This window comes from Aethalodelphis obliquidens, unplaced genomic scaffold (assembly GCF_003676395.1).
Source record: "Aethalodelphis obliquidens isolate GAN/ISIS:26980383/991018 unplaced genomic scaffold, ASM367639v1 scaffold94, whole genome shotgun sequence".
In the NCBI taxonomy this organism is placed as follows: domain Eukaryota; kingdom Metazoa; phylum Chordata; class Mammalia; order Artiodactyla; family Delphinidae; genus Aethalodelphis; species Aethalodelphis obliquidens.
Window position 1 is genome coordinate 1,376,706 of NW_020838038.1, and position 15,786 is coordinate 1,392,491.

The following is a 15,786-nucleotide window of genomic DNA, read 5'->3' on the forward strand; positions in this document are numbered from 1 at the left end:
GGTGGTCAGCACGGAAGACAGCAAATGCAGAGGGTCCTCATATTTTTGCAGAAATAGTGCCTTTTACTATTCTTCAAAACTCAAATGGAAGACATATCCTATTGGGTACCAACTGATAGAAAAGTTATCTGCATGGATGGATGGATGGATGGATGGATGGACACATGGACAGGCATCTGGTTCATTCTTTGGCTCATCCTAAACAAGCAAATGGTGGCAATTATAATCCAAATTCTGTTAATTATAAGGTAAAATTAACATATTCTCATACTTTTTAAAAAGTTAGGGTAAAGCCCCTTCAAAACTTTTTTCTTACACTGTTTAACATTTTGGTCTCCATTTTCAGTCTATTCACCTTGGGCAGCCTCTACTCGTGCCACTTACCCTAGAATAATGAGGTCCTCCCAAGGCCCAAGCTACTGGTATGGAGGAGACACCCCCCCATCTCCCTGTTCCTCTAAGATGGTTCTTTTTAGGGTGACCAATAACCTCCTGCTTGCCCAATCCCATGGATATTTCTTAGTTCTTTTCTCCCTAGGCCAGTTTCCTTATCTGGAAAATGGAAATAATAGGAAGTACTTCAGAGAGTTACTGTGACCGTTAAGGGAAGTGATGCACGTGCCTTTCCTCATGGTCACTGTAAATGGAACTCACCTGACCTTGCTGTCCTTGAAATTCTTCCCTCTCTGTGCTTTCATTGCTTTTCTCTCCTAGCTGTTCTCTCTCTCAAGTAAATGGGCACTGGTTTTAACGGCAGATGTGTTTCATCACTTACTAGCTGAGCAACCTTCAGCAAATTACTTAACCTTGCTGATCCTTCCTTTTATTGAAGGAGATGTTGTATATAAAGTGCCCAGCAGGCTCTCAGAAACTGCCGACTCCTTCCATTCTTCCCCGTCCCCTCAACACTGGAGATCTCTACTCAGCACTGTTCACGCTGGACATGCTCTTCACTGAGAAGCTCACCTACTCTCATGGTTTTTACATGACTTGACTAACAATCTGCATCAGCAGACAGAATTCTCCTCCATGCTTCAAACAGGACTAAACTGCTGCTGAACCCCATTCCATTAATTTAAAGCAGTGCTGACCAACAGAACTTTCTGCAGTGATGGAAATGCTCTATATCTGCACTGTCCAACATGGGAGCCACTAGCCCTATGTAGTGATCAGGCACTTAAAATGTGGCTAGTGCGACTGAGGAATGGATTTTCCCGATATGCCACCTTTGTTCCCTTCCTTGACTTTGTACATGTTCTTCTCACCAGATGTCTAATAAGCACCTCAAGCAATTCCATTCCTGGGTATATATCTGAAAAAAACAAAACCACTAATTCAAAAAGATACATGCACCCTTATATTCATTGCAGCGCTATTTACAGTAGCCAAGACATGGAAGCAACCTAAATGTCCATCAACAGATGAATGGATAAAGAAGATGTGGTGTATATATATATACTCATATATGTGTATGCACACACACACACACACAGGAATACTACTCAGCCATTAACAATGAAATTCTGCATTTGCAACAACATGGATGGACTTGGAGGGCATTATGCTAAGTGAAATAAGTCAGACAGAGAAAGACAAATACAGTAGATCACTTATATGTGGAATCTAAAAAATACAACAAACTAGTGAATATAACAAAAAAGAAGCAGACTCACAGATAGAGAGAACAAGCTAGTGGTTACCAGTGGAGGGGGGAGGGGCAATATAGGAGAAGGGGGTAAAAAAAGGGTTATTATGGGATTATACAAAATCAAGTGTGTGAAACTTTTGAAAACTGTAAAACACTAAAGAATTTAAAGAATCTTTCGCTCAATTAAAAAAAAAAAAAGTGAACCTGCCTCCAAATCTTTCACCCCCACTCCTTCCACAGTTCCCATCTCAGAGGCACCAACGAGCTCCTATACCAAGTCTCTGAGCCAGGGTCAACTTTAGTGCTTCCCACGAATCACTAAGTTATGCTAACCTGTACAGTACTTTATTTGTCCCAAAGAGCTACTTCCCACTTTTGAGTACTTAGGAGCAACAATGCCTGATGGGAACTTACCACAGGACTAACTAGTTCTGTTTGAATCTGTGGTACTGCTCAAACAAACTTAAGTATTTTACACTACTTTTGCCAAATTCAAATACATGAGGCCAGTTTTGTGTCTGCACACCACCAAACAGTAAAAGCAGGCATTTTGAGATCTTGCAACTGCAAACATGTAAATAAGCATTTGTCAGTAAAGAAATGTATTGAGTAAGTTCCCAAACTCCCCGTGACTTTTCACGGCCCTCTGTCACTTCCCTGGAAAGCTCTTTTGTTTTTTCTTCTGAACAGAATGGGAAGGGAGCCAACATTTGCTAAGTGCCTATTAGGTGTGCATCAGACACTGTGCTGGACCTGTAATAAAATAAGAAATAAAAGCTCACTCTTTCTCTGTCAGAGCCAGCTCCCCAGAAGGGCTACCTCACCCACCATCATAGCCGCCAGGAACTATTTCCTTCCTTCCTTTAAACCCTGAAGGTTTATAGGTTTGTCCCCACTAGTCTTTGTGCTACCTGAAAGATGAGGGCGTAACTTAGACATTTTTGTATTCTCAGAGCCTTAGCGGAGTGTCTAGCACATAACCGGTGTTCAATAAAATTTGGCAGGCGAGTAGGTCACGTATAAACCTGTACCATACCTGATTTTTTGGTATGCTGCTCCTCAACAAATTTTTTCTGTTCCTTCTGAAAATCTCCTATAATTGTCTGTTAAAAAATACATACAGTTATATTACTTTTAAAAGCTTATTATTAGATAAGAATTACGTTCAAGACTTGTGAAGTCTATTTGAGATATTTTATTCATTTTCTTCAAACAAAGAGACTAAAAAAGTGATACTTCTTCCCTTCCCCAATAAGAGGGGATCTTCGACATTTCCGAACTCTAAGTGTTCAGCTGCCTTTATGACAGATGATCTTTTCAAATGCAAAAATAAAATGAGTTAAAAACTGAATTTTTGTTTTATTCCATAAAACAATAAAAGACAGGTCAAATCTCATTCTAACAAATAGTACACACAACGAAAATATCTAAATAATAAGCTATCTAAAGTTTAACTGATGACCTCCTTAGTTCAAATAGTTACCAACATAAATGAAATTCCCTAGGCCTGTACCCCACCACTGCAAACAATGAACAAACTCAACCCTTAGTGTCTTAAAAGGGTTGTTCCTATTGGTCTAGGACTTTTAAAACTTACCCAAATGATACAAAGGCATAAATGTATTCTGAAATGGTTATAGTTGAAAATTAAACTCACAATATGAAAAGCTTACTATTACCCAAAAGTATCAATGTATTTTAGAATATATTAAAACAAAAACAAAGGTTATTTAAATCAGGTAACTTATAGCTACTTATTATACAAAAAAGAGAGAAAAAACCCCAAGAATGTGATATTTATCAGAATATGATACCCTGCTTGGGTTAATAAAGTTCGTAAGAAGAAGGGACGATTATATTAGCTGCTAATGAATTTCATAAACTTCTATTTCCAAAAGATATTTAAATGTACCTTATCAATGATGTCATCTATCTTTCCTTCTTCTACTGATTTCTTTATTGTTTGTGCTGTTTCAGCAACTGATTCAGTTATCTTTTTTGTAGCAGCAGTTGCAAAGTTAAATAGATAGTCTGCAAAGAATAAAAAAGAGTCTATGCTCCATTCCGGTACAGTGGTTATTGTATTTGTGATTTCTCCCTTAATAAGTGCTTGTAAGACTCTTAAACCGTAGGGCATGTTCCTTGTTAATGAGGACTTGAAACAATGAGCGAGAAGCACTGACAGTACTCCACTTTCTCAGTGGACAGGCCATCCATACTGGGCCTTTAATTCATTGCTTTCAAAGACTGTTAGCATAGTCCCCAGTTCACCCCAGTAGCTGTTTCAAACTTATCTTGCCCTTCTCCAGTCTCTAGTTCTAACTTATCTCAGCAAGTTATCTCCCCGCCTACTTTACAATAAGATCAAGGCTACTTTTTACTTTCTTTCCTTCCTAGACCCTAAGTATCCCATCTTTATTTTCTCCTTCCCTCTTGATCAAAAAAGAAGGAAAAAAGCCCCTCCTCTCCTAGATTAACTCATCCCATGATAAATCTGGGGGATTTTTTAATAAATAGAAATCTTGGCAAGCCCTAATATAAATCTCTTCACTAATAATAAGCAAATATATAGAACGAAATTCAAACCGGAACATACGAACTTCACAAGACAAAACGAAAACACAAAATTAACTTTTCTAAAGACCTGAAAAGACATTTGTATCAAGGCTCTTTTTGCACTATGATATGAAGGTGTATTTCTAGACAAACATCATTTCAAAGTCCACATTCTACAGAATCTGGGCTGCAGGAAGCGACCTCAGGCAGGTTGTAGTGGGGGATGCTCCGGGCAACTGGCCTTCAAATCTCATCCCACAGAAAATGCTCCGTAAGTTAGGGCAGACTTGCCTCTGCTACTTGCCCGTGCTGAGGGGCAGGTGGGCTGACTCACAACACTCAGGCAGGGAGAAGACCCCGCTAAGAACGGCCCAGGGAGCCTGGCACCCCTGATTAAATGGGTGGTGCCACAGAAAATCAGGAGATTCGTACTGCTACCTGGGAGCAGAAGTACTATCTCCTGATCCGAAGGACCATCTCTACCACTTACCACCTCCTTTAGCATTAAACAGTCTCCTTTCTCCCACTGCGTCTGAAGGCGTTCATCTGTTCCTGGTATCAACACCCACTGTGACTATCTCAGGAAGCTCCTTGTCGCTGGGCTCATTCCTGTCATCCTCCTCCTCCTATTCTACACTCGTAGGACCACAAGAAATTCTCGAGTATCTCCAAGGAGGCCCCAAATATGTTATTCCTTGGTTTGAAACACTTTTATCAGCCCTTTCTTTTCCTGGCTAACTCTACGCATGCTGTGAGCCTCTGCTTACACATCACTTCTCAAGAAATGGTCCCCGGCTCCTTGGCCAGCGTAGGTGTCCCCAAGAGGTGTTCCCTCACCACCTGCGGTGCCAGATCAACAACATCTATGACACTCTATCCATTACCTGGTGAATGTGTCCTCTCAGCTAGACTGAAGACCCATCCTAAGCCCCACTGGGGCAGGGACCAAGGCTGTCTGATTCACCAGTGTATCCCCAGAGAGTGACCAGTAAGTACTCGCTAAATGCATGAATGGGGAGTGACATAAACGCTGAGCTTTAGGGAGATCCCTGATTTCCCTTTGGTTGTGACTAGCCTATTTACCCAGAGTGGTATGATAAAATGGGTAGACAGCCACACTACTTCCTAAAAATATTCTCTGCAGATAGATAAATCCAAACTTCTAAAAGAGCAGGGTTCCCTGTAAGATTTTCTCAGGAATACCTTTTGAATTAGATTCGTCTTTTTTTTTTTTTTGGCCACACCACATGGCTTGTGGGATCTTAGTTCCCCAACCAGGGATCGAACCCAGGCCCCCTGCAGTGGAAGTGCTGAGTCCTAACCACTGGACAGCCAGGGAAGTCCTGAGAAAGCACAGTTCTCGCCCTCAAGGGATATCCATTTCTCAACAAACAAACCAACGAAAAAGGATTCAAAGACAACAAGAGGAGCTAGATTATTCATTAAACTGAGGCACCCCAGAAGGGAGGGATGTCTCCCAAGAGTAATTAGAAATTCTGAAGTCAGAGGAGTGGGTGGTGGGAGAGCAGGACAAGAGGTTTTCAGGTAGGACGCTCAAAAAGACCAGAAGTCTGCTATTGTGCAGAAGAGGTCAGCTGACACCAAGTTAAAGACAGTTTTTATGAAGTGGTTAGAAAAACTGAGACACAGATAAGAGTTAACAGGAAGTAACAGGAGTACAATATCCACTTCAGAGACTTAGGCACAAGGAGAGAGGGTCTGAACTGAAGTGGCAACCAAAGAAAAGCAAGTCTAAGTAAAACGTGAGTAGACGCAGCAACTTTATGGAAGGAGGGGGCAGACCGCTAACCCTTTACCTTCATTTTCATCATGCCACAACCATCCCAGGAAGAGGGGGTATAAGTAGCCCGGTTTACAGATAGGGAAGCCAAGGCACACAGAGGATAAATGATTTGTCCATGAAGGTGGGGCAGACCTGGCTGACTGCCTAGCCAAGAGCCTATCTGCTTCCTCCTACCTAAAGAAACCCCAATTTTGGTAGGCGCTCAGCAAACCTGGGGGTGGTCTTGGCGACCCCTGACACAAACAACAAAGGTCCTTTCTGTTTAAGCCTGTTTGTTGGACTTACTGTAATTTGCAAATGACATCACAATAAAGACAATAAGTAGTACAGGGAATTCAAACACAGGCTACCTGCCTCTAAATGGCAAGCTGGTGCCCCAATCCCACATTGCCTCACGTCAGATGAGCAAGTGACAAGGGCCTGCAGAACTGAATGGATGGTAAAGGTAAAGAAAAGCGGGAAGGTTCTCAAAAGGTCAGAAAAAGAGTAAATTTATCAGAGTAAATAGAGGAAGGTAGAGTTTAAGGCTTGCTTCTAGAATAGGAAAATAATACAGAGACAGTGGTTTTTAAGGCAGCTTTAGAAAATTAATATTCTTATGAAAAGGCTGGTTAATTTTTCAAAAATACTATATATTTCACACAATTTTAGAATCTTCGTGTTGGAAGGGACTTTAGCACTTACCTTATTCAGCCTCCTATCCAGGTAGCCCCACTTCTAGGGATGGGGAGCACATGACTTCGAAGGGCAGACAATTATTATTGTTATCCATCTCTAATTAGAAAATCCTTTTCACATCCCTTGTCATTTCTACCTCTCAGACTTAGATCTTAAGTAACATAAAATGACTTCTTTTCTACCAAAAAACCTTTAAAAATGTTGAGCGATGCCCCTAAAGTTTCTTCTTCTTGAAGCTAAAATCCCCTGTTCTTTTTAGTATTGTTCACAAGCCATGGGACCCAAGCTCTTGACCATCTGCACTGCCCTCCTCAGGGTAAACCTGGGTCTCTCATCAGAACCGAACTGGGTATTTTACTTCTATATCAAAGCAGACATATATTTTCCTACATACACAACTAACTTTTGGAGTCCTTAGTTGTAAACTAAGCAAGTGAGGCATCTAGAACTTGAAATGCACTTTCCCTATAGAAAAAGAGGATGGTCTAATTAACACAGCTCTACTGAAAACACTAATAGCATTTTTCAAAGGAGAAGGAAGAGGAGGTGGCCCTTCCTCCATTCCTGGGCACGGACTGGCCTTAGGGACAGTTTTGAAAAAGCCAAAGCTTATCTCTGGCCACCCTCCCACTTATTTAAGCTGTGGAATGACTCATACTACACTCTCAGAGGTATGGGTTTGTTTTAGAGAAAGAGTATAGATAAGAGTATAGATAACTGGACTTTAACAAAAACCAACTAACCAATCTGCGCTGAATAAGAAGTTACTCTGGGGTATGAGGCCTTGGGAGGTAGGGAGAAGCTCTTCAGTGACTTTCCTAATAAACTGCCCTCCTTCTGTGATCACAGCAAGTCCTAAGTTCATCAGGAGGGAGAGCCAAGGATAAGGTTTAATTTGGGGTTAGGAAGTGGAATATAGGCCTGGGTGTCCGCCACTCCTAACTGGTGCCTAATTTATAAAGCTGCCTAAATGTAGAAATAGGTCACCGTTGATCGCCTGGAGGGGTGGGATAGGGAGGGTGGGAGGGAGGGAGACGCAAGAGGGAAGAGATATGGGAACATATGTATAACTGATTCACTTTGTTATAAAGCAGAAACTAACACACCACTGTAAAGCAATTATACCCCAATTAAGATGTTAAAAAAAAAAAGAAATAGGTCACCTCGTGAACCAGAAGTATTTATGATCCAATCTTGAAGGGAGGCACTCAGCAAAAGTTTACAGAACAAATGGGGCCCCAGGAAATTCCATGTAGATTTTATTATTATTATTTTAAGAAACACTGTGCTTTCCAAATATTTCTTTTTTTAAAATTAATTTATTTTTGGCTGCGTTGGATCTTCGTTGCTGCGTGCTGGCTTTCTCTAGTTGCAGCGAGCGGGGGCTACTCTTCGTTGCGGTCCGCGGGGCTTCTCATTGTGGTGGCTTCTCTTGTTGTGGAGCACGGGCTCTAGGTGCCCCGGCTCGTGGGTTCTAGAGCGCAGGTTCAGTAGTTGTGGAGCAGGGGCTTAGTTGCTCCGCGGCAATGTGGGATCTTCCCGGACCAGGGCTCGAACCTGTGTCCCCTGCATTGGCAGGCGGATTCTTAACCACTGGACCACCAGGGAAGTCCCTCCATGTAGATTTTTAAAAGGCCAAAGAAATGAATCTACTCAGTGGGAATCAGGCACAGAGATGTTTAACTTCACTTTTCAAAACAGAGATGGGTCTTTCTAAATATACCTCTTAGGATCACTATGTAGAAATAAAAAGTATTTAATCATCTCTTGTCTTTTTGAGGGGTTGTGTACAAACTAGGACCTTTACATCTTTTTTAAATCAAATTTCGGAGCCAAAAGAGCTCTAATTTCTTTGGAAACTTTGCATTCACAGTGTGTGTGTGGGTGGGGAAGTACTTCCATCTAACCTTAGCCTACCCAACCTCAAGAGAGTCTGGGGAGGCAGACTTCCCTGGTATTCCAGTGGCTAAGACTCTGCGCTCCCAGTGCAGGGGGCCCGGGTTCGATCCCTGGTCAGGGAACTAGATCCCGCACTGTAACTAATCCCGCATGCCGCAACTAAAGATCCTGCATGCTGCAACTAAGACCCGGTGCAGCCAAATAAATAAATAAATATTTTTTAAAAAGAGAGAGAAAGAGAGTCTGGTGAGGAAAGAAAGGGATGGCAGCGTTAAGCTCCGAAGTAGACATCCATATCGAAAACATTAAAAAAATATTTGGGGGTCTTTATTACGAAATATAAACATGAGATTTCAATAAAGCCCTAAGCTTTAAGAAGCCACTTTTGATACTCCTCTGAAGATAAACGAAAATGATTCTCCATGTTCTATGAAATCAAGGAAACAATCATACCCAGCTTTTCCTAAGGTGGTCCCACTTTTATTTATCCCAGCTACCTAACATAGCCTCTCTGCTCTAGTCAACTTCACCTCCTTACATCTCTTGAATATTCCAAGCTCGTTTCTCCCCAGTTTTCCACACAGGAAATAGCTGTTCCCTCTAGTGATTTCATTGCATAGCACTTAGTTTTATTTCTCTTGTACACTGTATGGAGGCTTGGGGCTTAGATTGTGTACTGCCATGATTTGAGATTATGCCTGTTCTCCCTGCCTCTCCACCCCACAGTAAACTTTTTGAACGTTAGAGCCTTTCTTATTCAAGTATGTGTTTCTCCACTCTCAGGCTCCAGCCTGTCCTGTGCTCTTGCCTTGTAGTGTCTTGAAGTAAATTCTTTAAAATCGCTTGCAAAATTTAATCTCTCACTTGTAGTGTTGTCTGCTTTAGGGCCACCTTCTTAAAGACGTTTTCTTTGACTATTTAAGCCTGCCAAGATCTCTCCAGGAGCAGAATTACTACAGCATGTGTTTATTCCGCATGCCTATTATTTATACCCTCCTCCTGAACTAGACTGTAAGCTGGGAAAGAGCATGGGCTTTGAAATTAGACAGCCCCAGGTTCAAATTTCCCTTCTACCATTTACTATCAGCATAACTTTGGGCCGCTAACTCTGTGCTCGTTCTCCCAACTCACTGGGGTGTTTAAAAAGATGAATCGTTCACAAAACATCTAGTGCTGAAACTTGCAACACAGACAATAACTGGCAACTACTTTCCCGCCTTAAGGAAAAAGATCCCAATGCACCTAAAAGGACATGAGCCTGCCTGCCATAGGCCCTAATAACTCCTCCTCAATTTACTTGGGACGACACATTCTGACCTAAGGGCAAAAAGGCACTCGAGCTCCTCAACGTCCCCTGTCCTCTGGGCGGAAGGCGGTGGAGATGAAAGTTGGTGAGTTGAACAAAACAGATACCTCGTCAAACCTAAAGACGTGGAGCCCCACTGCTTTACTGCGGCCCTGCTCCCAACGTTGACACACTGTGCAAAGAGTGACATGTCACTAGGAACTTCAGGCACAGGATTTGACTGCTAGATGAGGCTTCGGCCTTGCCCAGATCCTCACCAACGACAGACACACCTTCCTCTCCCCACCCCACACCCCCGACCATTGGTGGCCCACGCCCAGGAGGTGGGATGCGGGCGCTCTCCGAAACTCTGTGGTCCCGGAGGCCGGGGGAGACTCACTGCCGAGGCCTTTGGCCTGGTGAAGGAGCTCCTGGTCCCCGGCTTCTTGTAGCTCCCCTTCCACGGACTCCGCCACCGCCTCGGAGCGCTGCTCGGGTGGAGCGTCTCCCTTGGGCTGTCCGTCTCCCTGGTATTGCCGGTCACCCGCCTCCGGCTGCTCCAAGCCAAACCAACTGCTCAAACCCCGGAACATCCCGCCCGCGGGGCCGCCACCGCGGTCGGGGTCACCGGAGACCCTAGCGGGTGCCACCTACTCCCGACTCTACAAGGCGCGTCTCCCACGGCGATAATCGGAAGTACGACCTCGAAGCAGCCAGTCTATGTGTCGCCCCACCTCCACTGTTACTCAGCTGCCGGCCGCGCTAGCGTCACTTCCGGACAAAGGCCCCGCCCTCCCCGCTGACTGTTTATTTCGTAACTCGATAAGGCGTTTGGAAACCGGACAAAGGGCTTTCCCCACGTAGTCCCGCCCCGCTTCCTTTTCTCCTCCCTCGGCTTTGTGGGTTCCTGATCTAGGCCAGTACACCGCGTCTTTGTCACTCTAAGCAGCTCGGCTGGTGGTTTAGTCTCACCTTTTCTGGTTCTGCAGGGTTGGCCCCGCGTACATGGATGTCTTTAATCTCCTTGTGAGTCCACATCAAAACTAGCCCAGGCCCTCTGTGTCCACCTACCAATTTACAGGGAATACAGGGGACGGAGGAAACTATTAAAGGACACCACGGGATGCAGGGAGCAGAATCTAGGCTGTGAGAGACCACAGTCTGACGACCTTGTTTCTTCAAATAAATTGCAAGCAAGGGGGGAAGGGGAACCTATAGATTAAAAACGACCTAAAAAACAACCCATGGCAACTTGCGGATTTTCTTTAGATCCTCAAACAAACACAGTGGAGAAAATTTTTTGACGTTTATAAGAATTGGAAATTTGGGGACTGGATAGTTCATGAGATTAAGAAATTGTTAAGCTTAAAAAATTTTAGTTGTGCTAGACAAACAAAATTTACCACCTTAATCTTTTTTTTTTTTTTTTTTTTTTTGCGGTACGCCGGCCTCTCACTGCTGTGGCCTCTCCCGTTACGGAGCGCAGGCTCAGCGGCCACGGCTCACGCGCCCAGCCGCTCCGCGGCATGTGGGATCCTCCCGGACCGGGGCACAAACCCGTGTCCTCTGTATCGGCAGGCGGACCCTCAACCACTGCGTCACCAGGGAAGCCCCACCTTAATCATTTTTAAGTGTACAGTTAAGTAGTAGTAAGTACATTCACATTGTTACAAGTGGAACCAATCTCCACAATCGTTTTCCTGTTGCAAAACTGAAACTCTGTACCCACTAAACAACTCCGTTCTCCGTTCCCCCCATTCCCTGGCAACCAAGCTACTTTCTGTCTCTATGATTTTTGACTACTCCAGGAACCTCATATAAGTGGAATCATACCACATTTGTCTTTTTGTGACTGGTTCATTTCATTGAGCAGATGTCCTCAAGGTTCATCCATGTTGTAGCATGTGTTAGAATTTCCTTAAAATTCTGCCTTAAAAAAGGCTACTTCGAACACTCTTTGACATAAATTGTAGCAGTATCTTTTTGGATCTGTCTCCTAAGGCAGGGGTCCCCAACCCCTGGGGCCGCACAACAGGAGGTGAACGGCAGGTGAAAGAACGAAGCTTCATCTGCTGCTCCCCATGGCTCGCATTACCGCCTGAACCGTCCCCCGCCCCTCGTGGAAAAATTGTCTTCCACGAAGCCGGTCCCTGGTGCCAAAAAGGTTGCGGACCGCTGTCCTAAGGCAAAGGAAACAAAAGCAAAAATAAACAAATGGGACCTAATTAAACTTAACAGCTTTTACAGAGCAAAGAAAACCATCCATAGAATGAAAAGACAACCTACTGAATAGGAGAATATATTTGCAAAGGATATGACCGATAAGGGGTTAATATCCAAAATACAAAAAGAGCTCATACAACTTAATATCAAAAAAACCCAAACAACTTGATTAAAAAATGGGCAAAAGACCTGAATAGACATTTTTCCAAAGAAGACATACAGATAGCCAACAGGCACATAAAAGATGCTCAACATCACTAATCATCAGAGAAATGCAAATCAAAATCGTAATGTGATATCACCTCACACCTGTCAGAATGGCTATCATCAAAATGACCACAAATAACAAATGTTGGTGAGGATGTAGAGAAAGGGAACCCTTGCACACTGTTGGCGGGAACGTAAATTGATGAAGCCACTGTGGAAAACATTATGGAGGTTCCTCAAAAAATTAAAACTAGAACTACCATACGATCTGGCAATTCCTCTTCTGGGTATATATCCAAAGAAAATGAAAACACTAATTCGAAAAGATACATGCACCCCGATGTTCATAGCAGCATTATTTACAATTGCCAATATATGGAAGCAACCTAAGGGTACATCAACAGACCAATGGATAAAGATGTGCTATATATATGCAACGGAATACTACTCAGCATAAAAAGGAATGAAATTTTGCCATTTGAACAACATGGATGGACCTGGAGGGTTTTATGCTTAGTGAAATAAATCAGATGGAGAAAGACAACTACTGTATATCATCACTTATATGTGAAATCTAAAAAATAAAAAACAACCAGTGATATAACAAAAACGGAGGCTATCTTAAAAAAGGCTGAAGAGTATTCCATTGTAGGTATATTGCACATTTTGTTTACCCATTCATGTGTGATGGACATAGGAATTATTAATTTTTAAATTGTGGTAATTGTGTGTGTGTGTATTTAAAAGAGTTCTAATCTTTTAGAGCCATACTGAGATATTTACCAATGAAATAATAGGATGCCTGGCATTTGCTTCAAATTAATACAGGATGGGGGAAATGGGTGGGGATACAGATGAAACAAACCTGGCCATGGATTGATAATTGTTGAAGTTCGAGTTTTAGGTTTGCTTTTCTATATATTCAACTTTTCCCACAATAACGTGTAAACAAACGGACAACAACAAAAAACTGGCCAAGTGAAAGACTCCCCCTTCAGAGAAGGGAGTTCATGAATGTATTTCCCAAGCACAGTCTTAAGCATTAGGTATTCCTCCACCCCCCACCATCTTGAGAAGAGTAGCCTAGTTCCAGTGACCTGTGTGAGTATGTGGGGGACAGATTACAATTCTGATTTCCTTGCTCTCCAGTTTTCCAGCCTGAGGTATATTTACAATTCTGGTCCAGGACTTTTTTTTTTTAATTGGAGTATAGTTGCTTTACACTGCTGTGTCAGTTTCTGCTACACAGCAAAGTGATTCAGCCATACGTGTACATATATCCCTTCTTTTTTGGATTTCCTTCCCATTTAGGTCACCACAGAGCACTGAGTAGAGTTCCCTGTGCTATACAGTAGGTTCTCATTAGTTATCTATTTTATATATAGTAGTATATATATGTCAATCCTAACTTCCCAATTCACCGCCCCCCCGTTCCCCCTTGGTATCCATACGTTTGTTCTCTACGTCTGTGTCTCTATTTCTTCTTTGCAAATAAGATCATCTATGCCATTTTTCTAGATTCCACATGTATGTGTTAATATACTATATTTGTTTTTTTCTTTCCAACTTACTTCACTCTGTATGACAGTCTCTAGGTCCATCCACGTCTCTGCAAATGACACAATTTCATTCCTTTTTATGGCTAATATTCCATTGTACAGATGTACCACATCTTCTTTATCCATTCCTCTGTTGATGGACATTTAGGTTGCTTCATGTTCTGGCTATTGTAAATAGTGCTGCAGTGAACATTGGGGTGCGTGTATGTGTCTTTTTGAATTATGGTTTTCTCCAGGTATATGTCCAGTAGTGGGATTGCTGGGTCGTATGGTAGTTCTATTTTTAGTTTTTTAAGGAACCTCCATACTGTTCTCCATAGTGGCTGTATCAGTTTACATTCCCACCAACAGTGTAAGAGGGTGCTCCAGGACTTTAGCTTAACAGGCTCAACCTACTTTATTTTTCCAAACAGCTTTATCGAGATATAATTCACATGCCATCCACACCTGTCGAAACTGTACAATTCAATGGTTTCTGTTGTATTACACCATTATTATTTTTTAAAATTTATTTAAGTAATTTATTTTTGGCTGCGTTGGGTCTTCGTTGCTGTGTGCGGGCTTTCTCTAGTTGTGGCGAGCAGGGGCTACACTTCGTTGCGGTGCGCGGACTTCTCATTGCAGTTGCTTCTCTTGTTGCAGAGCACAGGCTGTAGGCGCACACGCTTCAGTAGTTGTGGCACATGGGCTTCAGTATTTGTGGCTCGCGGGCTCTAGAGCACAGGCTCAGTAGTTGCGGTGCACGGGCTTAGTTGCTCCGCAGCATGTGGGATCTTCCCGGACCAGGGCTCAAACCTGTGTCCCCTGCATTGGCAGGCGGATTCTTAACCACTGCACCACCAGGGAAGCCCCATTAATTTTTTAAACTGTGTAAACATATATATAACATAAAACTTGCCATTTTAACCATTGTTAAGTGTACAATTCTGTGGCATCAATGACATTCCAAGCTGTTTTTAGAGTCTGGGTATTGATTAACCTTTGAAAGTCAGGAGATATCATAGGACCAATGCCTTTGTAGGATTTAGTCAGAACCTGAAAGCGGTCAACACTTTCCAGAAAAAGGATATTTGGTTCAAGGGTGATTGGAATGAGCCTGGAATTTCAGTCAGAAGCCTAGGACAGGGGTGCTAACTCCACTATCTAATGGGTGAGTAAACTTGACTCATTACTCATCGTTTCCCCTTCGAGTTTCTTCACCTATGAAAGGAATACAGTGCTGACCCTTCTGATAGCAGAGGTGGGGGCCATCCCTTTCAGCCTTACTTTTGCTCTATCTCCACCCAAAATCATGACGAAGTCCATGTTCCCCAGGGTTCACAATCGTCCTGAAGGTTAGAATTCTTCAAAACAAAAGATTATAAAAGAACACGAGGGACTTCCCTGGTGGTCCCGTGGTTAGGACTCCACGCTCCCACTTCCAGGGGCATGGGTTCAATCCCTGGTCAGGGAAGGGGAACCAAGATCCCACATGCCACTCGGCGCCTGCCAAAAAAAAAAGAAAAAAAAGTAAAAAAGAACACAGGCCGTCAACTTAATGACAGACTTCTTTTTCTTCTTTTTTTATCCTCAATGCTATATAGTCCATGAATAAAACACCTGTTGAATGAGTGTACACTCTGATCCCACACAAATCAATCAATCTGGACCCTGTTATCAAATTTGTTTTTCTGCTCAAATATTTTCCCATTTTGGATTAATGATGCAATAGTTATCATAACCCCTTTGTATTCACAAAGTATCCTTCATCTGTTGACCTCGTAGATTAATAGAATAAGGATGAGGCCTTATATCCTGTGGTGAAGAGTCTGACTTTGGGGACAGATATTTTGGTCAGGGCATTTCACATCTCTAAGCCTTAGGTCCTTCATTATAATAAGGGGATCTTAATAGCTGTCCTGGTTGTAAAAAGGAAACAAAGTACCGA

The 15,786-nt window shown here is 42.8% G+C and overlaps 1 protein-coding gene across 2 annotated transcripts in view; it reads right to left on the minus strand.

Moving 5' to 3' along the window:
* SYAP1 (synapse associated protein 1) overlaps nucleotides 1-10,572 on the minus strand; it is a 31,847-nt gene extending 21,275 nt beyond the window's left edge. Inside the window, exons 1-3 of one of the 2 annotated variants that reach the window (XM_027095800.1) lie at nucleotides 10,271-10,572; nucleotides 3,561-3,679; nucleotides 2,685-2,751 (exon numbers count right to left, since the gene is read on the minus strand). In XM_027095800.1, coding sequence (XP_026951601.1) covers nucleotides 2,685-2,751; nucleotides 3,561-3,679; nucleotides 10,271-10,463 — 379 coding nt within the window. In that variant the 5' untranslated portion in view covers nucleotides 10,464-10,572. The remainder of the gene's footprint in view (nucleotides 1-2,684; nucleotides 2,752-3,560; nucleotides 3,680-10,270) is intronic. The other variant, XM_027095801.1, reaches the window with a different exon arrangement.
* Nucleotides 10,573-15,786: the final 5,214 nt, after the last annotated feature.